At 45.4% G+C, this 25,184-nt stretch overlaps 2 protein-coding genes across 4 annotated transcripts in view; one reads left to right on the top strand and one right to left on the bottom strand.

Annotated features, from left to right (window-relative positions):
- ABCA1 (ATP binding cassette subfamily A member 1) overlaps positions 1–21,615 on the top strand; it is a 90,379-nt gene extending 68,764 nt beyond the window's left edge. For 2 of the 3 annotated variants that reach the window (XM_032676847.1, XM_032676849.1), the window contains exons 19-50: positions 349–520; positions 1,060–1,191; positions 1,717–1,856; positions 2,853–2,990; positions 3,524–3,744; positions 4,118–4,190; positions 4,712–4,914; positions 5,390–5,438; positions 6,118–6,231; positions 6,572–6,723; positions 7,205–7,329; positions 7,707–7,805; positions 8,819–9,008; positions 9,153–9,247; positions 9,633–9,665; positions 10,235–10,340; positions 11,054–11,128; positions 11,508–11,677; positions 12,611–12,788; positions 13,284–13,399; positions 13,487–13,631; positions 14,979–15,102; positions 15,713–15,842; positions 15,954–16,074; positions 16,251–16,313; positions 16,768–16,874; positions 17,300–17,441; positions 18,687–18,821; positions 19,494–19,597; positions 19,725–19,817; positions 19,999–20,242; positions 20,445–21,615. In XM_032676847.1, the coding sequence (XP_032532738.1) occupies positions 349–520; positions 1,060–1,191; positions 1,717–1,856; positions 2,853–2,990; positions 3,524–3,744; positions 4,118–4,190; positions 4,712–4,914; positions 5,390–5,438; positions 6,118–6,231; positions 6,572–6,723; positions 7,205–7,329; positions 7,707–7,805; positions 8,819–9,008; positions 9,153–9,247; positions 9,633–9,665; positions 10,235–10,340; positions 11,054–11,128; positions 11,508–11,677; positions 12,611–12,788; positions 13,284–13,399; positions 13,487–13,631; positions 14,979–15,102; positions 15,713–15,842; positions 15,954–16,074; positions 16,251–16,313; positions 16,768–16,874; positions 17,300–17,441; positions 18,687–18,821; positions 19,494–19,597; positions 19,725–19,817; positions 19,999–20,242; positions 20,445–20,585 (4,130 nt within the window). In that variant the 3' untranslated portion in view covers positions 20,586–21,615. The remainder of the gene's footprint in view (positions 1–348; positions 521–1,059; positions 1,192–1,716; positions 1,857–2,852; positions 2,991–3,523; positions 3,745–4,117; positions 4,191–4,711; positions 4,915–5,389; positions 5,439–6,117; positions 6,232–6,571; positions 6,724–7,204; positions 7,330–7,706; positions 7,806–8,818; positions 9,009–9,152; positions 9,248–9,632; positions 9,666–10,234; positions 10,341–11,053; positions 11,129–11,507; positions 11,678–12,610; positions 12,789–13,283; positions 13,400–13,486; positions 13,632–14,978; positions 15,103–15,712; positions 15,843–15,953; positions 16,075–16,250; positions 16,314–16,767; positions 16,875–17,299; positions 17,442–18,686; positions 18,822–19,493; positions 19,598–19,724; positions 19,818–19,998; positions 20,243–20,444) is intronic. The other variant, XM_032676850.1, reaches the window with a different exon arrangement.
- A 476-nt stretch (positions 21,616–22,091) lies between these two features.
- LOC116781201 (nudC domain-containing protein 2-like) lies at positions 22,092–23,739 on the bottom strand. The gene has a single exon (XM_032676853.1). The coding sequence runs from the start codon at positions 22,796–22,798 to the stop codon at positions 22,343–22,345; it is 456 nt and encodes a 151-aa protein (XP_032532744.1). The 5' UTR covers positions 22,799–23,739; the 3' UTR covers positions 22,092–22,342.
- Positions 23,740–25,184: the final 1,445 nt, after the last annotated feature.

Genomic DNA, 25,184 nt, shown 5'->3' with positions numbered 1-25,184 from the left:
TTTGGGTACGCTGATCAGGTGGGTGTATCCAGATAAACCCAAAGTACTTTGCCCACTTGAGTGCAGATGTGCACTTGAGCCTCATGGAGTTGCAAAGTCCTCCCACTTTTGCTGACCCTGATGACAGTGGAGATCTCCAGATCTCAGATGAGACCAGGAAAGAGAAAAGACTAAAGGACAATTTCTGTGGAAGGTTCCTGTTCCTGAGGAAGAAATGTGGCCAATTCTTCATATAGGTCATTTCTTCTTCAAACTCCACAGTCTGGGGGGAATGTGATAGCTGTTAGAACTCCCATACAGTTCCTGTTAAAACCTGTCATATCTTTCTATTGCTGTGTTTTCTTCCAGTCTGCAAGGAGGAAGAGCCGGTACATTTGAGTCTTGGTGTTTCCATCCAGAACCTGGTCAAGGTTTATCGTGATGGCAAGAAAGTTGCTGTAGATGGTCTCACACTGAACTTCTATGAAGGACAAATCACCTCCTTTTTGGGACATAATGGAGCAGGGAAAACCACTACCATGTAAGAACAAAATAATCCTTTTAAGACAGTGGGGGAAGCGACTGCATAGTGCAATTCCTACCCATGTAGTAGAAGTAGCCATACAGCTGCAGTGTGCAAGCTGGTGCAGACTAGAGTGCTTCTGCTGGTTTACTCCAATTGTGAGCTGCCTCAGAAGACTTACAGGGGATTGAAACTAGAGGAAGTTCAGGTTGAGAATGGGTCGAATGAATCTGGAGAAAGCATTTTGTAGTGACACCATTTGTGATTCTGACTTACCAGTGTAAGGAAGAAAGTTGGGACTGAAAGAATGAGAAGCTCTTGGAAGAAAAAATTTTTCCTTCAAGCAGCCATGTGGGTGTTCTTTGATCACTGTTAAAACCATTGGAGATGATTTTATTATTTTTTTTTAATCCATTAGTGAGATGTTTTTCAGACTACTTTCTTGATGTGGGAGTTCCCCAGGGCTTCCACCCACTCTTAATTCAGCCATCCTGTCATGCACAGCAATTTCCTGGCAGAACCTGGGGACCTGCTAATCTGTTCTGTTTGTCCTTCAGGTCCATCTTGACTGGCTTGTTCCCCCCAACTTCGGGTACGGCCTTCATCCTGGGCAAAGATATCCGCTCTGAGCTCAGCGCCATCAGGCAGAACCTGGGTGTATGTCCACAACACAATGTGCTGTTTGACTTGTGAGTAGCATCTGTGAGGCACAGAACTGGTGTTATCCAACAGACATTTGGGTTCTTAAGAATACGGTAGTGGGCTTTCAGCTTTGATGGTCATTTTTTTAATGTGTGCATGGTGTGACACAGTGGGGTGGTGTGAGGTTGGTACAGGAACGTTTTGTTTGCTAGCACGTTCCTATGTGCCTGTGAATGATCAACAAGAGCCTGAACTTTCATCTGTCATGTCTCATAATAATCTACTCCACTGAACTCAACTAGGCCAAGTGCTTCCCTGGTGCTTAGTGATTTGGGATGTTTGGGCTACTCTGTCAAGCGCCCTTAAAGGAGGATTATTTACATGGGTGGTGAATAGAGCCACACCCTGAAGTCAGGCCCAAGCCGAGCACTCCCAGTCTGTAGCTCCCTCCTGAGACCTCAGCCTTAAAAGACGTTTTTCTGAGCAAACATGTACCTGTGTAATGCTAATGTAAGGGATGAATCCCAGCATGGTGCTTTCAACCGTGCCCTGAGGCTGCTCCTGTTCCCTAGGCTGACTGTGGAGGAGCACATCTGGTTCTATGCTCGGCTCAAAGGGCTGCCAGAAAAGAAGGTGAAAGAGGAGATGGAGCAGATGGCAACAGATGTTGGTTTGCCTCACAAACTGAAAGCTAGGACAAGCAGACTCTCTGGTAAGGTTCAGCTCTTTTACATTCCTCCCCCCCCAGAAATGCTCTGTTGGCTTTCATAGAGGCTGCATTATGGACCTTGATTGGATCCTGTAATTAGATATAGACTGCTATACAATTAAGCATGTAAGGAAATCAGTTGTTTATTAAGTACCTAATCAGTGTGTCTTAGTAAACTTTAAAATCTTGCACTGTCTCAAGCTATCTAATGGCCATAAAAAGTAACTCACTTTTTGAGTATTTTGTACTTGTTTCCATCATGATGTAGTCCAACTGCACATGATATCTGTTCTCCTAATACTTATGGGTTTTATGAGTTTAGATGAGAGTGGCTTAGACCATAATCTCCAAGTCTCTTGCTGTTTCCAAACTGTATGTGCATTCCTTATGCTGACTTGTGCTTCTTAAGCTGGAGACCTGGAATGTTCTTCTCATTGGTTCAAGAGGAGCTGGATTCCTGTATGATTCTGTACCAGATAGTTGAGAGACTGAGGTGCCTTTGTCTAACTCAACTATCAGTACAGACTGCACGTTTGAGTTTGGGAAGGGAGAGCAGATGACCACAGTTGGCTTTAGTATTGAAGAGTGCAATGTAATTCCTCACTTCTGCCTCTGGAACACCTCCATGAGGTCTCATGGGGTCCTAATTCTGCAGCTCAAGCTCTGGAGACCTGTGCTCCAGATCCCCAAATATGGTTAGGCCTCCAAGCTGGTGACTTGCTCAGCTTGTGCTGAGATAGATGATTCACTTATGGAAGGGCATGCAAGGTGTGGTTTCCTGCAGCAGGAGGAGAGTTACATCCACTGAGGGAAGACCACCCAGACAAATTATCCACTGTGGAGAAGCTGGTGGGACCCTGAAGGCCTGAGACATTAGCAGTACTTGTTCTTCTCAGCCTGCTCTATTTCAGAGAGCTCATTATCCGCTGTGCTGCAAGTATCGCTGTTCCACTCGTCACTGCATCAACCTGAACACCTCTTTCTTCTTGTGCCTGACAGGTGGCATGCAGAGGAAGCTCTCTGTTGCCTTAGCGTTTGTTGGTGGTTCCAAGGTTGTCATTCTGGATGAGCCTACAGCTGGGGTGGATCCTTATTCTCGCAGAGGGATATGGGAACTGCTTCTGAAGTATCGGCAAGGTATGAGCATGTCTTTTTCTTGACTCTTAATGAATGTGCTGTGGAAGGCAAAAGAAAATCAGTCTGTTTCATGACTGTTCTTGAAATAACCATATGTTTATGCAAATCTACTGTTACCTGCACTGAGGAGTGAACAAAGATCATGCAGGACAAGGTTGTTCTGATCTGTCACCTGTCCTCCTTCCTCATCCTATTCATGTCAGAGCTCAGAACAAAGTTCTTTACTGGGTCATGAGGGCGCTTAAAGTCTAAAAGTTACCCTTGGTGTTCAGCAGTGTTCTGTTCTGCTCTGTGCAGCCAGCCTTGCTGACATGAAATTAAACCTGCCTTTGCTGAGCATGACAAAGGTCAGCAGAATAAGTGCGTGACAGCAGTTGTGAACCTTTTCCATACTGCTAGTCTTGTTCAAAGGAGCCAGGCTTGTGGCATCAACCTCCCATCCAACTTCATGGCAAGATGCAGATGGTTGTGGCTTTGGCGTGGGAACGTAGGTTTGTTTGACTTACAGCAACATCTTCCTTGGTGTCTTTCAGGTCGCACTATCATTCTCTCCACACACCACATGGATGAGGCAGACATTCTGGGGGACCGGATTGCCATCATTTCTCATGGCAAGCTCTGCTGTGTTGGCTCTTCTCTCTTCCTGAAGAACCACCTGGGAACAGGCTATTACTTGACCCTGGTCAAGAAGGATGTGGATTCCTCTCTGAGCTCCTGCAGAAACAGCAGCAGCACAGTGTCCTATCTGAAAAAGGTGCAGCTGACCCTTTCTGCTTGTGTTTATTTTTTCTTCGTGAAATCTCAGGCTTATTAGAAGCAGCAGAAGTGTTACATGTTTGATATGTACTATGCCGGACCATATCTGGTTAAATTGTTGCATGGGATGTACATCTACATTGTAGTTTGTTTCAATGTCCATGGTCCAAACCTGATCAGAGGGATACAGAACAGATGAAGTGCATGCTTTTGTAACACTCACTTCTATACCTATGACCTCTTACTTGTATTTTAGCCCTTTGCAGTGCTATGTCACCATCTGCAGCATCTCGACTTAGAGTGTAGCATCTAGTGGGCCCTGTTTTGATTAAACAGGAGGAAATAATGTTTGTCTTCTCTTTTGTGACCAGGATGACAGTGTTTCCCAGAGCAGCTCTGATGCTGGCCTTGGCAGTGACCATGAAAGTGACACACTTACAATAGGTGAGGCTTGAAAGAGAATTTAAGATTCAGTCCCAGTGCTGACATTGCCCTATAGTTCAGCTTGGACAGCTGCCTTAATCTTGTGTCCCTATGTAGCTACAGTCTTGGGGCAATTATTAAATTTACAGAGATGGTATTTTTAAATTTGTAAATATTGGAATGTTTTTCTTGAGTGAGCCATTTTGAATTCAAGCTCTCCTGAGAGTTAATAAGCAAAGATTATGTAGTTGCTAGGGCTGTAATGTTGGTGGACTGAATGTCAGTGACTTGCAGGTCTTCCAGTAGCATGTAAAAGCTCTCCCAAATTCTGCATGTAAAAAGTTATAGCTAGGCTTGGGTCCAGGCTTTCATCCAGTGTTAATTGTAAAAAGAAACAAGACTTTCCATGGAAATGAGTTGCTTTTCAGAGATGTCCCCTTTTCCCTCCCTTCCTTCTGGCAAGATTTTTCAGACTGAGCTCTTCTTTCCACGTAATAAGTAGTAACCAGAAGAAAACTGTCTTTTATGTTTGTTTTTTCTAGATGTCTCTGCAATTTCAAATCTCATTACAAAACATGTTTCTGAGGCCAGACTAGTGGAGGACATTGGCCATGAATTAACCTATGTCTTGCCATACAAGGCTGCTAAAGAGGGAGCTTTTGTGGAGCTGTTCCATGAAATTGATGACCGTCTTTCTGATCTTGGCATTTCCAGCTATGGCATCTCTGAAACTACCCTGGAAGAGGTTAGTGAGTTGACAATTTTCTTTTGTCTTAAACTAGGCAAAATGAATCGTGTCAGAACTAAGAATGAGATGTAGTCTTACCTCTTCCTGTAAAAGTTTATTATGGAACAGGCTGCTTTGCGTTCCCCTCCAAAATGGATTGTCTTCTGCCCTGTTTAAGTGTGTGCTCACAGAGGGGTGCCCTAAAAACTAAGTCTGTTTGTGAGACATGGGAAAGAGCTCAGGTTTGAGATGCACTGAGAACTGCCATTGGAAAGGGGGAACAGCTGGTATGTGGTAACAGGCTGGCTCCTGGAAACTGGAGAGAAGCCACAAAGTCCATATCCCTGTCATGCAGGGGATAAACTATATCCTCTGTTTTCTTTTTGCACCTGTCACTTTTGCTCTCTCATGGCATCTCCTGAAGCAATCCTCACATTGTTGTTCCTTCTTTGTTTTTTTTTTTTTTTCACTGACACTTACCATTGCTTTTCAGATCTTCCTGAAAGTGGCTGATGATAGTGGTGTGGATGCAGAAACCTCAGGTGGGTCTCGTTGTCACCTGCAGGAGTGACACATCCCCTGTAGGTGTGACAGACCCTGTTTGAGACTGAACAGGAGCTGTGGTGTGCTAGTATTTTTAATGACTTAAAATAGCTGTCTTAGTATACTTAATGCATGTTTTTATATACTGTAGTCTTCAATTGACCCAGTGGTAGCATGTTTATTTTGTAATAGTGAAGAATTTCTACTGTTTGAGTGTATTGAAAATTACTTGACTGACACAACTGTCTACTCTGAGGAACTCTTGACAGAGTCAGACCACAGTAGGGACTAATAAATGAGTTTCTGAGAGCGAATCACTGCACTAAGTGCTCATAACAACATTTCCTGATAAATGAGTGCTAGCAAATTGCACTTGTAGTCATATGCATATCAAGTGAGAATTTTATTATAATGCTGTTTCCCTGCCTACATGGAAGAAAAAAAGTGTCCAGTGCACTAGAAATTGCTTCTGGAACATCACACAAGATATGGTGCATAAAACATGACCCTTTGCAGAGTCATGGTTTTACTTTTACCTACACTGGAGTCACTCCAGATCAGCTCCTTGTTTTGCACATAGAAGACATGTAAAATGAAAATGATATTTCTGTGGTTTTTCTGGGCCTAACTGGAGATTAACTGAAGCAGTTCAGCTAACCATAACTGCATTATTTTCAGATGGGACATTGCCAGCCAGAAGGAACAGACGTGTGTTTGGAGATAGACAGAGCTGCCTTCGTCCATTTACAGAAGATGATGCATTTGATCCTAATGATTCAGACATAGATCCAGGTATTGCTGTGTCTTAAGCCTGTTCTTTTCTTGTGGATACTCTTTTCTGTTATAAATACTGCAGGTCTGAAGGCTGAGGCTGCAAAAGGAGTGGTGGCATATTTGCCTTTAGGAATAGTGAACAGTGCAGGATCCACAGCCTGTTCAATCCTCTCATCAAGGCTCAGAGAGATAAGGGAGAAAATGCATTCATGTAAATTTCTGTTATCTCTGCTCACCGTGCTCTTTCTGGTTTTTTTGATGGGTGAGAGTAGCTGCTCCAGCCATCACCTTGTGCCTCCAGCACAGAAGTACCCAGAGAGCATCTCTGAACTTCTGAATGAGGGTCATTTCTTCTTAGCAGAATCCAGAGAGACAGACCTTCTCAGTGGCATGGATGGGAAAGGCTCCTACCAAATGAAGGGCTGGAAGCTCACCCAGCAGCAGTTCATGGCTCTGTTGTGGAAGAGGATGCTGATTGCCAGGAGAAGCAGGAAGGGCTTCTTTGCCCAGGTGAGAGCACCCAACATGAGCAGAGTCCCTCAGCAGGGACAGCTCTGCACTGTGTGTTGTAGTCTGAGTGGGTGGTGGGCTGAAAACCTCAAGGGAATGTGGATAACCAAAACTGGTCTTCACTTGTGAACTGCACTTGTGAACAAAAGGAGGCCTGTGCAAGTGAGAGGAATTGTGTGATAATCAGGTGGTTACAGTATTCTTGCACAGTGAGGATGCAGCTGAGGTTCAAATCTAAATTTGGCCTTGAGAGCAGCATTTGCAGGCTGAATCCTCTGAATTCCAAGTCAGTGCCCTGATTAAATGCCAAGGTAAGTCTTGCATTGGTGTCTATCACTGCTTGGTGAAAACAGCGAAGACATTCCTGGGAAAATTTGAAAAAGTTGTAATCCAGTAATCCAGTAAGTGATTCACATGTAACTTCTGATGCCTCTGGGAATATTTGCTTAAAAAGGGACTTGCTCTTTCCTTGCACTTTCAGATTGTGCTGCCAGCTGTCTTTGTGTGTATTGCTCTCATGTTCAGCCTGATTGTTCCTCCTTTTGGGAAGTATCCCAGCCTGGAATTACAACCCTGGATGTATGATGAGCAGTACACTTTTATTAGGTATGTTTTTTTGTGGCCTACAAATTCTGTTCTTTTCAGACTTGTGTTACTGAGTTCCTTAGCAGGTTATTTAAATTTGGGGTTTGTGCTTATCTCAGAAGCACATGTTAAAGAGAGTCCTGTTATTTTCTTCTTGGACCTTTAAATGCCAACTGTGAACTACTGGCAAGGCCGTACCCCTTTTTGAACGGTGTTACGACTCTAACAGTTCTGTGTACTGAGACTGGGAGTGTGTGTGTGCTCTAGGCCAAGCATTCTTCAAAGGCAAATCCCCACCCATTATCCTTTCACTGTGTTCTTGGCCTTGCTCTGCTGCTGCTTTTGCTGTATGCCTGTTAACACACTGACCTGACAGTGGTTTTCTGCTGTACCCACAGCAATGATGCTCCTGAAGATGCAGGCACTCAGAAGCTTTTGGATGCCCTTCTTGATAAGCCTGGTTTTGGGACACGCTGTATGCAGGGACATTCCATCCCGTAAGTAGAACTCTGGTCTGGGAAGAGGAAGTCCACCCCCAGGTTCTGGTCACTAGTAGATTTAGTTGGCTTTAGGGAATTATAGTACTGTGTGGCCAGAGCAGGATTTAAGCCAGAAGAATTGCAATTACATTCAGTTTTTCTGCTCAGAACCTTTTAAATAGTTACCAGCCCTCAGCACGGTGAGGGAGTGAGGTTTGAGTGCAAGTCCTTGCTGATGGAGATGAAAAGGAGAGAATAGTCTCTTTCCCTAGATTACTGTTTGGTCCTGAACATGGTAAAGAACCTGGTTACGTTGCTCTGTGTTGTTGACTGTAGGTATTCCCTACAGGGTGTACATCAGTCTGAGATGGTTGTCTTTAGCCTGGAAGAACTGCAGCTGGTGTTCACGGGATGATGGGGAGGGAGGCAAGGTGTCCAATATACTGGCTAGAGGTGGAAACTAAGCTGCATCCTTCATAACAGACATGGGAGCTGCTTTACTCCACTAATGGGGCGTGGGGAGAAAGCTGCCCACTGCTGCTGCCTAGGGGAAAAATGGTCTTTTGGTGCCCCAAAGGCAGAAATGTCATTAAGGAAGTGAGTGTCTGCTGTTATCTTAGAATCATAGGATATCTCGAGTTGGAAGAGGCCCATGAGAATAGAGTCCAAGTACCTGCTCCTCACAGGACTACTTAGAACTAAACCATATGACTAAGAGCATTGTCCTTGAACTCCGGACACTGTGCATGCTGGGACTGACTGAAATAAAGAACTTAATTATAATGCAAAGAAGGGAGTGTCTGACACTACTCAGTGTTGGCCAGCCTCAGTCTCTTTGGCACTGGGATGTCTTAAAAGCTGCAGAGCCAGGTCTGTCACTCTGAGCTGTTTATCTCAGTGAGGTCAAGCTCCTTTGAGAAACACTCTGCCTCTTCTGAGGACTGTGACATTTGATCTTTAAATGGCTTGTAAACAAAGGCCATCATAGTTGTTTTTAAAACTGCATTTTTCTTCCCTCTTTCCTGACACAGAGACACTCCTTGCACTGTGGGGCAGAAGGAATGGACCACTGCTTTGGTCCCAGAGTCAGTCCAGGACATCTTCTTGAAAGGCAACTGGAGCATGGAGAACCCTTCCCCATCTTGTGAGTGCAGCAATGAGAAGATCAAGAAGATGCTGCCTGTGTGCCCCCCCGGTGCAGGCGGGCTGCCACCACCACAGGTAGGAGGGAGCTCAGTGGCACTGCAATCAGGAGCAGAGTGGCTGGGTGTGATTCTTGTGTGCAAAGCATTGCACAAGATTTGTTTGGCTCAGCGTCTGTGCTTTCTGATGAGTGTTTATCTGTGTTTTCACCGGTGGCACCAGCGAGAGCAGGACACTGCTGACATCCTCCAGAATCTGACAGGCCGCAATATATCAGACTACCTAGTGAAGACCTACGCACAGATCATCGGGAAAAGGTAGCTGTTAAACACACTCTCTCCATTCCCTCCCCAACAAATGTTGCTTGCTCTTTGGGGGGGTGCATAGATCAGGCGAATAAGCCTGGGCAGCCCAAATTCTTCAGCAGCGAGCCAAATCCACTCAGCTCCTCACATTACCCTGATCCTCAGCTCAAGTGGTGTTTTTGCTTTATTAGTGATGCTGTGTCCTGACCCTTGTAGGCAGAGTATGGGAAAGGTCTGGGTACCAACCCTAGGGATTATGCTGCAGAGGAGTGGTGGGACATGTGACAGATTCAGAGGCTGTTGCACTCTTTTCCCTGGCCATGTGCCTGCAAGTGATGGGTCTGTCTCTTCTCTTGTTCTACATATTACACATCAACTCTCTTTTCTGTCTCTACAGCTTAAAGAATAAGGTCTGGGTGAATGAGTTCAGGTGAGTTACTGCCTTTTCTTTAGCTTGTATGTGTCCACTAACCCTTGACCGCTGTATTAAGCCTGACACATCCACCCCACTTTGCAGTTTGTTTTATGACTCTTAGCTGCCAGATGTTGAGGGAAGATGTTGAAGGATAAACTGGGAGACAACCCCAGAGTACTAAAAATCATATATGCCTTATACAGAGTGCAGTATTGGCTTGAAAAGATTTGCATGACCAGCCTGCTGGTACGCTGTCCTGGGAGGTGCTATCCTTCCAACCAAGGGCAGCAGGGAAATGTCCTGCTTCGTCTGCACTTGCAGCAGAGGATAACTGCATTTATTAAACAGGCAGCATGCTCAGCATTCATAATATGAGTATTTAACCCAAGAAACAAAGAGCAGAAGACACCATGGCTAAGCAGCCATGTAGGGAAAATTGAAGTCATCCTTTCCTGTACGAGTGGAAACACTTGTGTTGGATGTAGTGCAGGAAGAGGAGATGTCTGGAGAGGGAGGAGGAGCAGCATTTTCTGGATGTCAGTGAATAGTCAGGTCTCGGCATCACTTTCTGTATGAACTTTCAGGTATGGTGGCTTTTCCTTGGGAGCCAGCAGTTCCCTTGTGCTTCCTCCAAGCCATGAAGTCACCGATGCCATTAAACAGGTGAAGAAAATCTTGGAGCTAGCACAGGTGAGCAACCGTCCCCCATAAACCCAGGATGCACTAATATCAGTCTTGTTTCTTGGGAGAGGACTTGGAAGCCATAAAACGAGGGGTGTGTGTATGTTAGCTGTGTCCAGTGGCTTCTCCCCACTGTCTCTGAGCTGGAATCTCCCAGGCAGTTGTCTGGGAGTGGTGGGAGGCTTGGAGACATGCTCAGCTAAAGTTTATGTAGCCTATGTTGCTGATGTGGGTTCTGCCCAACACAATTGCAAGCTGGTGGGGATTGAAGACACCTCTGAGTGTTTTGTGGCAGGACAGGCTGGGTGGTCTCAGGGAATTAATAAGGGGTTGCTGTCTTCTTTCAATAACCCAGTTGAGCCCTCCTGTACTTGAGTCTGCCTTGGCTCAGAAGAGAATTTGGGCCCTGGTTTTCCTCTGAAGACTGCTTGCCTGGGGGCTGTAATGTCTCTGAAGGTTGCCTGCTACCTTCTTTAATACATTTTTTAGGGAAAAAAACAGGCATGAGGCTGACCTCTTACCGATGAGACCCCAGAAAGGAAAGGGTGAAGGAAAGCTGAAGTTTCTCAGCCTTCTTACCACCTCCACCTTGGTGGATAGAGGCTTTTGAATGAGAAGAAAACTTGTCAGAGCTGTGAAAAACATTGTGTAACCCCTGGTAGACCCCAGGACGTAAATAAGAATACTCTCAGAGGGGAAGTAACTGTCTTTTCTGTTTGCAGGGAAGTTCTGGAGATCGATTTCTCAACAGCTTGTCAAGTTTCATGAAAGGCCTGGATACAAAGAACAATGTGAAGGTAAATTAACCAAACCTCACTGCTGTGCCTGCTGTTTGAAGCTCTGGTGACCTGGTGTCACAGCAGTTTGCCATGGTCAGCTGTGCAGAACAGAGTTCCCTGTGGGAACAGGAGTAGTTTGCATTCTTGTGTGGGTTTCCTCAAAATCTGTTTCTTCGAAGTCCTGAAAGGAGTTCAGTGCTGGATCATTGCTGTCTTCCAGCAGCCTTTTGTACTTACTGATTAAACCCTGTGTTCTGTCCCTGAGCGTGCTAGCTGGAAAAATGAGGAAAGAAATCATATGGCCTGAATAGAGGAAGGGATGTTCTGCAGGGCTTAGGAGCCTGTTGGGTAGATGATGTACCTGGTGCCTTTCTGATGTCGATGTGGTCTCTTGCAGGTGTGGTTTAACAACAAGGGCTGGCATGCCATTGCATCCTTCCTCAATGTGATCAACAATGCCATCCTTCGGGCCAACCTGCAGCAGGGTGAAAACCCCAGTGCCTACGGGATCACTGCCTTCAATCACCCACTGAACCTCACCAAGCAGCAGCTCTCTGAAGTAGCCTTGTAAGTCCTGATGTGAACATGGGTGGTTTTGGGCTCATCAGCTGCTGATTACTGGAAACAGGCGACATGGGAGGTTTTAGCCTCGCTGGTGGACACTCAGTGGCCTGTGGCACTTAGGCTCTAACATGCAGGCCTTATTTTCTCTAATCTGGGCAGTTGGCAACACGTGCTGCTGAGAACTTGGTGTTGAACAGCAATTCTGTGTCAACTTTTCTCTGTCTCTGAGTCCCTGGTAGCTGCAGTTTCTAAGAACCAGTGTGATCTTCAGGTCTTCTCCCACTGAGGAAATTCCTCTCAGCCACCTTCAGAAATGTGTCTCACCATGAATATGGTCATTCTTTTGTCCCAAGGTGCCACTATTTGACTAGGAATCATTGATAGATCCTGTTCAGTTTTACCCACTGTCTCAGTCTGGGGGGGCACACAGTGATGTGCAGGGTTCACTTCACTGAGGCATTGACTAGTCCACTCCTACCACTATCCAAGTCAGGACCTGTCTGCAGGTACATCTTCAAATCTGTAAAACAGTGGCAGATGACAGGCAGGTATCTCTGAACTTTAAAACAGCACACACAAAAAAAAAAAGATAAATCCCCAAACAATCCCAAGAAATGCATTAGGTGGGAAACAAAATGATGGTGATAAGGAAAGCAGAAAGCAGTCTATTACACTGAAGTTCTAACCAGTCTGCAGGTTGTGGTGTTGTCCTTGAGATTGCCAACAGGCTGTGTATGTTCCCTTTGTTATATGGCTGGAGAAGAACTGTACAATTAGGACAGCCTCGTGTGGTCATCCCTCACCCTGCAGAATAAGAACAGCAGAAGAAACAGTTTCTGCTTTGCTCTGAATCAGCCACTTCATTTCATCCCAAAGGAGCCAGCACCAGCATACAAACATTTTGCTTTATTCTTTTTTTTTTTTTTTTTTGTCCAGGATGACCACCTCTGTGGATGTCCTTGTCTCCATCTGTGTGATCTTTGCCATGTCCTTTGTTCCTGCCAGCTTTGTGGTTTTCCTTATTCAAGAACGTGTCAGCAAGGCTAAACACCTACAGTTCATCAGTGGTGTGAAGCCTGTGATCTACTGGGTGGCCAACTTTGTCTGGGATATGGTAAGGGCGTCTTGCACTGAAGTGCAAAGTGCAGTTTGGGCCAGCAAGCACCACGTTATTTCAGTGAATAACCACTGTGACCATGACTTTTGTGTTCACCCTCTTGGGGCAGTGGTTCACTTCAGTAGGGCAAGAAGCACAACAGAGGATGGGAGGACAACCATAGGCTCAATCATCAGCATTTATTACATCAATAATTAAAATAATTGCCCCGGAATGTTTGCTTGTGTAGCCCCTTGTTCTGCTTTGTCCAAAGCAGGTTTTTATAACATGTGTCCAGAACCTCTGAGAGTCTACTGGCTACTTCTAGAGGGACCAAGAAATGTAAATTCATGTGTACTGCATTGTAGTTCACACATATGACACTTCTAAGAGTCTCACATTGAAAAGAGCTTTGGGAACACTAAAGAGTCTTGAGAACTATTGGATTAGAGCAGGAAGGCACCTTTTTTTGTCATTGGGAAAGAAATCTAAAGTCATGCTTTTCCCTTCCAGTGCAACTACATTGTTCCAGCCACACTAGTCGTCATCATCTTTATCTGCTTCCAACAGAAGTCCTATGTATCCTCCTCCAACTTGCCTGTGCTGGCTCTCCTTCTGTTTCTCTATGGGTAAGAGATTTCTCTTCACAGAATGACTGGGAAGGCTCTTAGATTCAGCAGGTGCTTACCTGATGCTGCTGCCTTTCTTTTTGCCAGGTGGTCCATCACCCCTCTCATGTACCCAGCCTCCTTCGTGTTCAAAATCCCCAGCACAGCATATGTTGTGCTGACCAGTGTGAATCTCTTCATTGGCATCAATGGCAGTGTGGCCACTTTTGTCCTGGAGCTCTTCACCAACAACGTACGTTTCCCCAGAAGCTCCTCACTGTCTTGTGCTGCTGCAATCTAGTTCCATGTTGGTGCCATGCTGCCTTTAGCACCCAGTTCTCCAGAAAAGCTAGGCCATGGCCTGTACCCATTAGCTTTGGCAGCAGTTTAAGCACAGGTTCTGGTGGAAGTGGGTTAAAGCCCAATTCAGCAATGTTCACAGAGTGGTTAAGATGGGGAAGGACCTCTTGTGATTGTCTAGTCCAACCTCTGAGCAAGATCATCTACAGCAGTTTACTGAGGGCCATCAGATTTTACATTTCCAGGGATGGAGACTCCATAGTCCCTCTGGGCAACCTCTTTCACTTCTCAGTCACTCTTAGGGTACAAAAAACCCACAAAAACAAAACAACAAAAAACCACAACCAAACAAATGAAAACCAAACCAACCAAACAAAAAAACCAAACCAAAAAATCCCTCAAACAATTTTCTTATGTTCAGATGGAATTGTTTGTGTGTTACTAATGAAGGGCAGTTTCCATCTACTAAGGCTGTTTAATTGCTCAAGCATTTAGTTCCCCTCAATTTTGCCTCCTGTGGTAGAAACCTCTCTAAATGTGTTGGGAACTGACACACCTCCATTCAGTTTTTCAAAGCCAGATGCCTACTGGGGAAGGTGCAAGTTCCTCTCCTGCTTGTATACAACACAAGATGTCTTAGCCAACCCCATTTGACCCACAGTGGTGTGAAGTCTTCCTTGTGGGAGGAAGCTCAGGAGACCCTGTGGGAGTTATTTGTTGATTATACCTCTTCCTGTGGGCATAAGGAGGCAAGGAACCTTGATGGTGGTTCCTTTTGTTACAAAGCCTGTTTCAGCTCAGTAAAAATAAGTACATGCTGAAAGATAAGTGTCTGGCAGAACAGGAACCCCTCCTCAGGCTGCTATCAGTTCAATCTGTGGGCTAAGCCAACTGGAAGACAACAAAGGAGAAGTCTTAGAGCCTCTAATATGGGATAGGGAGGAGCTCCCCACAGTCACTGACATAACCAGTTTGTGCAAGCACAACTTCCCTGTCTCCTCAACCTGTAGTCCTTTTACATGTTTGCAGACAGTGCCTTTTAGACTGTGAGCGTTTGGAGAAATCTCTCCTTTTGTTGCAGTTTGCTTGTGTTAATAGAATCTTGAGCAACTTGACAACACTGACTGTTCAGAGGAGCCAAGGCACTGGCCCTTGGGAGAACATTTCTAATCCTTGAATTTTTGTGGAGTGCAGTGTTGAGGAAGGGAGGGAGGGGTCAGACATAACATGGGTCACCCTTGGCAGGTGGTGGCTGCTTTCTTCTCAGGTGGCTCACTGGCATTTGATTTTGTCTTAACAGAAGCTGAAGGACATCAATGACATTCTGAAGTCTGTCTTCCTCATCTTCCCTCACTTCTGCCTGGGGCGGGGACTCATTGACATGGTGAAAAACCAGGCCATGGCTGATGCTCTGGAGAGGTTTGGTGAGTGAAATTATGTATCACAGGGACAATGGCCTGAAAGGAGCAGAGAAATCTCAAATCTGCTCTGGATGAGCTTCTCTAACTTTTCAGGAACTAAAAGGGCACAATTTGCAGCACAGATCTGATCAAAGGTGGCAAGTGTCCACAGCCATCCACTTTAGGTTGTTACAAGGACTGAAGAGAACCTGGCAGACAGAACCCCAGTGTTTTGAGTTAAGGGAATTAAATAAAAATGCATAAAGACACTTGTATGGAGAGGACCACTAGGCCAAGTGTGATGAGAGGCTGAGGTTCTAGAAAGCTGGATTTTTTTTTTCTGGCATGCAGATGCCAGGCCTGAGTCATAGTCCTTCTGTGCTTCACTAACCTTTTGAAAAGGTGATCCAGCTCTTTGGCAGACTGAATTCTCTGGGCCTAAGTCCCAACTTTGCTACAGTAAGAAATGCGTACAGAGCCACAGCTGTCCCCTGTGTGGTCTATCCCTTCCCTCTTGCACCTGGCTGATCACCAGTTGTCCCAGTGCCCAACTTGGTGAACGCTGTGGGAAGAAATGCTAGCCCACTCCCCTTGCTCTGGAAAAGTGATTGTGTGTCTCGTCTCCTTTTGGCAGGAGAGAACCGTTTTGTGTCCCCTCTGTCGTGGGACCTGGTGGGAAGGAACCTCTTTGCCATGGCAGTAGAGGGGGTTGTTTTTTTTCTCATCACAGTGCTCATCCAGTACAGGTTCTTCATAAAACCCAGGTAGGTTGTCCTGGTGATGTTTTCATTGGTGTCCCCTGTGAAATGGGGAGAATATTATCTGTGAAGGCCCTGTCATCTTCTGCTAAGCCTTTGTCACAATGTTCTCTCCAGGCCTGTCTATGCCAAGCTGCCTCCTGTGAATGATGAAGATGAGGATGTAACCAGAGAGAGGCAGAGGATAATTAGTGGAGGGGGACAGAGTGACATCTTGGAAATCAAGGAGCTAACCAAGGTGACAGAGAACTTCTGCATTCCTACTTGTTGACACAAAACTATGCAGTTCAGCATGCCTTATCAGAGGAATTTAGTGGGGTCAGAATCGGATCAAGTATGGAGCATTAAGTATGTATGGCTCTTGTGAGAGTTCTTTGACATTCTCCTTCTCATTCTTTTTTCTTCTGGTTTCAGATTTACAGAATGAAGCGAAAGCCAGCAGTTGATAGGATATGTGTTGGAATCCCCCCTGGAGAGGTAAGCTTATCTGTCAAATGCATTGTTTTGCTATTACTGCAGGATTTTAAGAGCCACAAGACAGCACAGGGTAGAGTATGATCAAAACCAAATGAATGTTCAAATTACATCAGAAGAAACTGGAAACTGAAGCAGTTTCTGATTCTGTGTGTCTTGGCCTTTGAAGAAAATACTGAACTCTGTTTCTGGGACCAGAGACCAAACTCCAGAATCCAAGGTTTGGCATGGATACACTGTGGTGACAATGTACCAATGTGACACCACAGTTCCTACATTTTCCCAGCTTAAAGGTTTATACTTAGAATAAAAGCCCAGAAAACTTTTTTTGAAAATGCACTGAAGAGTCTCTCCAGATGTCCTGAGGATCAAGTTTGCTCCTTCCCCTCTTGTCAGTGCTGAAAGTTATGCAGCTGAATCGCATTCTCAAACACACCATACTCTTTTATATCCCCAGTGCTTTGGACTCCTGGGAGTAAATGGTGCTGGCAAGTCATCCACTTTTAAGATGCTAACTGGTGATACAGATGTGACAGGAGGAGAAGCTTTCCTCAAAGGAAACAGGTGAAAGACAATGCATCTTTTCTCTGCTTTGTGTGGAAGTAGGTCCTTTAGTGCCTTCTCCTTCAGCTTTTGCAGCAGTTGTTCCATTTCCACATCTAAACTCCCACTTTTTCCTTTTACAACTCCTGGCATCTGTTTCAGCCCTTGTTCAAGTCTGGTAAAATACTTCAGTGGCCTTAAGAAAATTGATTTAGTCTGGTAGTCACTTCTGAATACCTGCTCTTTCACATTTAAATGTCCTTTTTTAAAAAAAGAACTGGAAGAGTGGGAGAGAGAAAACGTGTCTTGGCTGAGATGGACTTTGAGGATCCTGTATTTTCGGTAGTTCAGTGATTCCAAAACTGCTGTTTCACTTTCCTCCTGTTAACATCTAAAATAGCAGCATGTACTCCTGAAATCCTAACAAAGGGTTTTTTCTTCTACAGTATCCTCTCCAACATTCAAGAAGTCCATCAGAACATGGGCTACTGCCCACAGTTTGATGCTGTTAATGAACTGCTGACAGGGCGAGAGCACCTGGAGTTCTTTGCTCTCCTGAGAGGTGTCCCAGAGAAAGAAGTCTGCAAGGTAAATGAAACACCATAGAACCCACTCCAGTAACCAGTTTGCTGGTTGTTGTGTGCACCCTCACTGCAAGACATAAAATGCCATGATGTGAAAGTGTTGAAGGTACTGTATGGTGAAATCTGCCCCCCTTTCCTTCAGAGCAACCCAAAAGTTGGGGTGTTTTTTCAGTGTTACCTAGAGAAGTGTACTTAATGGAAGGGCAGATAATTTGGGTCCTGTGTTCTCATAGTGGAAGCCCTTCTCCACTGAATTACTTTCTTTAAGAATTTAAGGGCTGTGGAGTTGCAGGTCTTGCAGAACCTCACCTGCTGTCAAGGGTTAGTTCTTCAAAGTCCCAGGAACCAAACTCTACAGCTTAACAGAAGCCTCATGCTGGCTGTTACAGCTTTCCAGTTGATCATTGAAGTTCCAGTTTGTCATTAAAGTGCTGCTATTTCAGCATTCAGACGTGGGGTTACACCAGTGGTCTTTAGGCAATTAATCACAGCTGCCAGTACCTTACAGCACCCTTCTCAGCACTGTTTCCTTGAGTTAACAGCAGTTTTCACGGTATGAGACCTGAGTGCTACAAAACAGGAACTGCTGAAGGTAGATGTTATATAGGGTATGTCCAAGTAGCTTGAGTCTCTCTGTAAGAGTAGGCATGATGGGTGAAAATTGCAAGCTCCTTCTAAGATTGCTGTTGAGTTCTTCTGTTTGATATTCCCACCAGCTCCCATAAAAAAAGGGACCCAGGTCTGCATATGATTCGAATAGTAGCTGGATCCCTTCCCCATTTTAGTCTGCAGGGCAACAACGCCTGTCTACTGGCACCATTAGGGATACTCCTGAATAACAGACAGATCCCATCTGTCTGAAGGGCTAAGATACACCACAGTGGGATTTGCTGTGTGTCAGGAGTGACCATATCCCTGCTGTAAGCCCACAAGAGTAGGAAAGCTCTCTGAAGCTGGTGCTGCTAAGAGCACTAGACCGGTGGTTAATGTGGCTCAGCTGGTGTTAAACTCATGCTCACTGGCTGATCAGCTGCAGCCATTTGGATTTTCAGGCCTCCCAGGGACAGGATTGCACATATCCTGCTCTAGAGGTGAGCAGGGTGCTTCAGAAGCCGTATCCGTGCACATCATGTCCTCGGATGAATGGCCCTTCTAAAAGCTGCTTTCAAAGCCAAAGCTCACAAGGAAAATCTCCTTGTGTGGATGTCACTGTGCTTGATTCAAGATGGTGATGTGCTGTCTGTTGTAGGTTGGCGAGTGGGCAATTCGGAAACTGGGCCTTGTGAAATATGGAGAGAAATACGCTGGGAATTACAGTGGGGGGAACAGGCGCAAGCTCTCCACAGCCATTGCCCTCATTGGAGGGCCACCTGTGGTGTTCCTGGTGAGTCTGCAACCTTTGCTCATTAATGGTTTTCTTGCAGAATAGAAAAAACGGGTTCAAACAAAGACTAGCTATTTCATCATGGGCAAATAGCACATGGAAATAAATATTCCCTGTGTAGGTGCAAGCTATAAAGTGCCTCCGGGCTTCTGTTTCTGGAGAATCACTGTGAAGTGGGGGTCTTGAACATGATGCCAAACCGTCAGCAGCTTCAAGATTTCTATGCCTACAAAAAACTACAGCCTTCCTGCTAGACATAAACAAATCTGACTGTGTTTTCAATAATCAACTGAAAATTGGAAATAAATATTTTACCATTCTGTAGATTGAAATTGAGGACAGATACTAGAATTACTGAAGTTCAGAGTGCATGAGAAAGTAGACTTGTGCTGTATTTAAACAAGCTAATTGGGTTCAACTTGTCTTGGAACTGGCTATTTCAACAAGCTGTAATTGCAGAATAAGCAGTGCTTCTCAGTTCTGAAAAGGATGTGTTGGCTAATTTAAAATCTGGAGCATAAGTTATTTTCTCATTTTAGAAAATGAGTCAAACTTGCTTATTTTCAGTGTTTCCAGTATGCTTAATCAGAATGGACAGGTCGTTTCACAGGCGAGGTATTTGTCAGTGGAATGTAGCAGTGTAATCTGGGTTTTTTTGTACACATATTGCAGGATGAGCCAACGACAGGGATGGATCCCAAAGCACGTCGTTTCTTGTGGAACTGTGCTCTGAGTGTAATCAAGGAGGGGAGATCAGTGGTGCTCACATCTCACAGGTACGTAGCAGCCCACTTGTGCCGTACCCTGGCTTTTGCATCTGCCAGGGCTGGATGCTAAGCTCAGCTTGGCTGCTCTGCCCTTCACTGCTGCTTGCAGTGCTAATGAAGTTACTCTTGCCTGCAGCATGGAAGAATGTGAAGCTCTGTGCACTCGAATGGCGATAATGGTCAATGGGCGGTTCAGGTGTCTGGGCAGCGTCCAGCATCTAAAGAACAGGTACCTGTTTTCTTTTCACTTACACCACAGAGTTGTCTGCATTTTTAGGGAGATACAGTCAGGCTTAATTCCTCGTGCAGCGTTCCCATTGCTATTCTGACTGTGGGAAATGCTGATGGATTTTAAGCTGCGCTTGTATTTCCGAAGCACTTAAGCCTTGTGGTGGTGTTCTTGTTTGCAGGTTTGGAGATGGTTACACCATAGTGGTGAGAATTGCAGGGGCAAACCCAGACCTGAAGCCTGTTGAGGAGTTCTTTGGGCATGCCTTCCCTGGAAGTGTCCTGAAGGAAAAGCATCGGAATATGCTGCAGTACCAGCTTCCTTCTTCACCATCCTCCCTGGCCAAAATATTCAGTATTCTCTCCCAGAACAAAAAGAGACTCCACATAGAAGACTACTCCGTTTCTCAGACAACACTTGACCAAGTAAGTTTTTAGTAGCCTGGATGCCAAAAGCTTCTTTGTGCAGAGGTAGGAATAAATCCACTAATTTACCGGACCTTTCTTTTAAGGGCATTTCAACAAAGTACGGTACTGAATCCCAGGACTATTTTAGGATGCCCAGTGTTTAAAATGCCCCAAATTAATGAAAATCCAGGCGTGTGACATGCTCTTTTTTTTCCTGTAGGTATTTGTAAATTTTGCTAAGGACCAAAGTGACGATGACCATAGCAAGGACCTGTCATTACACAAAAACCAGACTGTGGTAGACATTGCAATCCTTAATTCCTTCCTGCAAGATGAGAAGGTAAAAGAAAGTTGTGTGTGAGCCAATTTCATCAAAGAAATGATGAGCAGAATGCAAAACTTCCTTTCCCTGGGATAGGATACTCCCAAAGAAGAAGCTAGAGGAAAAGAAACTGGACACTCTACTGATAACCATTCAATGCAATGCAATTCAATGCAATGAAAACAATTCCTTTACAGGGGCAGTGCCTCATGGAGTCGTCTTGTACTGTTAAGTGAAAGACTTGAACTTAGCTCCTTACAGTATAACTCTGAAGCTGTGGTAAAGCACCCACTAGATGCTGTGGGCTTTAAACCATACTGTATCTTGTTCTGCACAGTATGTTTTTCTTAGGGTTGCTAAAATAATTCACCGAGGAGTCAGGGCCAGTGGTTATTTACAGGTATTTTAGACATGCATGTTTTAGTTTTTAGAACATTCATGTCAGGAGTGGGAATTTGCTGGTGCTACATCCATTGCTGGCAATGAATGTACCAGAACAGTCAGTGGCAAGAAAAGTCACCACCAGTGTTGTAGCTTTAGATTGAGAAAACTTACCTGACCAGCTGCTTTTTCTAGACTGGTATAGATCAGTAGTGACAAATCTGAGGCCCCAAAGCAGTACTGTGGAGGTGGGATTGCAAGAGATGGGCCATGATAACCATGTATCTTCATCAGCAAGTTGTGATATGCAGAACTGTGTACCCTCCAAATGCATATGATTGTCCCACCAGCATCACAATCAATAACACACTCTGACTAGGTATTTGTGTAGTTAAGTACTTTACTGTTCCTTTGAGGTACTGCAGCAGCTGCATGAATATCTAGTGGGAAGAAGTGGGTGAGAAGCAGACCTAGGGTTTGGACCACAGCAGTGAACTCAGTAGTTGTACAAGCTGCTAATGCCAAGAGCAAATTCTAAGTCATGAGCTGTCACTCAGATTTGTAGTATCTGCTCTTTAACCTCTCACAAGTTCCTGCCCGTTCCTCTTGTCCCATTGCTGGGCACCCCCAAGCAGAGCCTGGTCCATCCTCTGACAGACATGGATGAGGTCCCCTCTCAGTGTCTCTTCTCGAGGCTGAACAGCCCCAGCTCCCTCAGCCTTTCCTCATTAGGGAGATGCTCCAGTCCCTTCATCATCTCCGCAGCCTCTGCTGGACCTGCTGCAGGAGCTTTCTCTTGTCCTGAGGAGCCCAGACCTGGGCACAGCAGTGCAGATGTGCCTCACTAGGGCTGAGCAGAGGGGCAGGATCACCCCCTGACCTGCTGGTAATGCTCTTCCCAACGCACCCCAGGATCCAATTGCCCTTCTTGTCCCCCAGGACACACTGCTGGCTTATGGACAGCTTGTCCACCAGAACCCCCAAGGCCTTCTCTGCAGAGCCGTTCTCTAGCAGATCAGCCCCAGCCTGTGCTGGTGCCTAGGGCTGTTCCTCCTCAGGTGTAGATAAGCAAGAATAAGATGTATAAAGACAAGTGATAGATTTATAACTGACCAGTTTACTATGGTGTTTCTAATAAGAAAAAAATACCCAAGCCGAACATACTGCTAAAAGATGTTGGTTTTTTATGTACACCTTTGTCTATAATATGTCCCTTAGTATCATAAGGTAATTGCAGCTTATAAATCACCTGGTAACATTTTATCTTCATTCTGCTGGAAGAGACCTTTCTCTTCACTGAAGTAATTACTTTTGACAACAATCCATTGAAGAGATCACTGAAGTCTTCACAAGTTACGTGATTCCAGTCCTTAACTGTAACATGTAATTCCTCTAAAAGAACACAGATAAAAAGTTTACTTTTCAAGTCTAGAAATGTCTGGTCCTCCTTTGCTGTAGTTTCCAGAAATTTTTGCCCCACTGAAGTCAAATCCAGGGTTCTCTCTTTGGAATAGCTCCAGTGTAAACTTCCTCTGCATCTGGTCCTGTACCCAAGGATCAGCAGCATATTCATTTTCTGACAGAGATGTCCAACAGTCTCCAGCATCTCTATTTGTCTTCGTTAGAACAATTCGTATCAGCTGCCCGTCTTCTAATGTCCATGTTCCTTCATCAGTTACTGTAGAGTCAGAAAGTTTACTCTGCAGCAGCTCCTGCCCTTGCATGGCCAGCGTGATGTCACGGCTGCCCAGGCTGCAGCGCACGTCCTTGGCACGCACCTCGATGAAAACCTCCTCCAGCGTCTGGTACCAGCGGCCCCATTGCGGCCCCCAGGGCACCACCCCACCGCGCTCCTCGAACAGCACCGACATGGGGCACAACGGCTCCAGGGGGCACCGCTCGGCACACTTTACCTGCTCTTCAGGCCCTTTAAGGGGTTCGAGGGGTCTCTCATCAAACTCACCTCCAGGCAGCCCATGGGCTTCGTCAGCTTCGACAGCCGCTCTGAGGCAGAGGCAGCGGCTCTGAACGGCATCCGCTTCGACCCTGAGATCCCCCAGACGCTGCGGCTGGAGTTTACCAAGGCCAACACCAAGATGGCCAAGAGCAAGCTGGTGGGCACCCCAAATCCCAGCACCCCTTTCCCCACCGCCGTGCCTCAGTTCATCGCCCGGGAGCCCTATGAGCTCACAGTGCCTGCACTGTACCCCAGTAGCCCTGAAGTGTGGGGGCTGTACCCTCTGTACCCAGCAGAATTAGCACCTGCTCTACCTCCTCCTGCTTTCACCTATCCTGCTTCGCTGCACTGTCCCCCCCAAGGGCTCCCCCTCCTCCCATCCCCCCCCTTTTTTTTTTCTTTTAATAATAATCACCGGTTTTATTATTAAAAAAATTACAATAGAAAAGTACCTTTAAACATATTTCCAAAAGCGGAGTAGACAATGTGGAAGTTTCTCTCCTCTCCACGAGACAAAGTACAGGAAATAGTTTGTAAACCACAGGGACTGCCGCCCTCAGCCCCGCACGGCCCCCACCCCGCCGACAGATTTTTTTTTTTTTATTATTTTTTTTTTTTAAACAGTATTATTTATGACTTTAAATATGTAGGTAGCATAATTAGGGATTGAAAACACTTTCAGCTGATCTCTGTAGCCACACTATTCCTTCACATTATGCCCCAATGCTATGCTCTCTTTCTGTCTATTTGGTGGATAGCTGTATTCATGATGGGGATGATGGAAGATTTCCTGAGGTGCAGGTTGATAGAAAACTTCTGTCTTCTTTAAGCTGACTTCCAGCCCAAAAAGCTCATCAGCCTCTGCAAAGCAGGGTGTTAAACGCTGCAGAGCTGCTTCTGTGTGGGCGACAAGGGCGGCGTCATCAGCATAAAGCAGCTCCTGGACAAGATGGTTTAAGGTCTTGGTGTGGGCCTTCAGTCGCCTTAGATTGAACAGGCTTCCATCAGTACGATATCGAATGTAGATACCGTCCTGATCATCGAGGTCTGCCGTGGCCCTTTGGAGCATCCTGCTGAAAAAGACTGTGAATAGAGCTGGTGCAAGAATGCAGTCTTGTTTCACACCACTGGTTATTTGAAAGGGCTCACAAAGTGCATTGCCATATCTGACTTGGCCGTGCTGATCCTCATGAAGTGAGATGATCATTTTAAGGAACTTGGGGGGACAACCTAAACGTTCCAAAATCTGCCACAGACCTTTCCTGCTCACGGTATCGAAAGCCTTGGTGAGGTCAACAAAGGTTACATAGACACCTTTGTTCTGTTCCCTGCACTTCTCCTGCAGTTGTCTGAGAACAAATACCATGTCTGTGGTACTCCTGTTGGCTCTGAAACCGCACTGGCTTTCAGGTAGAATTCCTTCTGCTATAGCGGGTATTAGTCTGTTCAAAAGTATTCTTGCCAGGATTTTGCCAGCAATGGAGAGCAGAGTAATTTGAACAGTCTGATTTATCTCCTTTCTTCTTATACAAAGTGATGATGACTGCATCTCGAAGGTCTGATGAGAGTTCATCTAGTTCCCAACAGTGCACGAGAAACTCGTGAAATCCAGCATGGAGTGCTTGGCCCCCATGTTTCCAGACTTCAGGTGGAATTCCATCAACCCCAGCTGCCTTGCCAGTTTTCACCTGCTGTATAGCCTTGAGGGTTTCTCCCATAGTAGGGGCAATATCCAGTTCATTCTTCACCAGTTGTTGTGTGAGGGACTTGGACTACATGGCTAGTACTGAAAAGAGTCTGAAAGTGTTCAGAACAAAGATTCAGAATGGAGGTTTTATCTGTTAGAAGCATTTGACCATCTCCAAAGCCCTGAGTAGAGGGCTTTGGACCTGATATGTAGGCCCGTATGCTGTTTTCAAGGCCTCATAGAATCCTCTGTGATCACCCATATCTGCGCTAGATTGATCCACCACTTTTTCTGTATGTCATGGAGTTTCTGTTGGAGCTTGCTGCATGCAAGACAAAAGGCTGCTTTTCTTACATGACAGGATGGCAGTGCAAGGTGTGCTTCGTGAGCAGTTCTCTTCTTCCTCAACAATTCCTGGATCTCTTGATTGTTTTCATCAAACCAGTCCTTGTTTTTCTTGAAGGAGAACCCTAAGGATTCTTCAGAGGATTGTTGCCAAAGTGTTTCAGGAGAGGGATCTATAGATCTATAGATGCATAGAATGATTTTTGAGCCTAGTTTGAAGATTTGCCTGAAATCTGTCTCTCACTGTGGCTGTTTGAAGATTGTTAAC

The sequence above is a fragment of the Chiroxiphia lanceolata genome, chromosome Z (assembly GCF_009829145.1).
Source record: "Chiroxiphia lanceolata isolate bChiLan1 chromosome Z, bChiLan1.pri, whole genome shotgun sequence".
NCBI classification, from domain to species: Eukaryota; Metazoa; Chordata; class Aves; order Passeriformes; family Pipridae; genus Chiroxiphia; species Chiroxiphia lanceolata.
This window is presented reverse-complemented; position numbering and strand designations above follow the sequence as displayed.

Bases quoted from the DNA above. Each gene is read 5' to 3' on its own strand.
- LOC116781201 (XM_032676853.1), bottom strand. From the start codon at position 22,798: ATGTCGGTGCTGTTCGAGGAGCGCGGTGGGGTGGTGCCCTGGGGGCCG.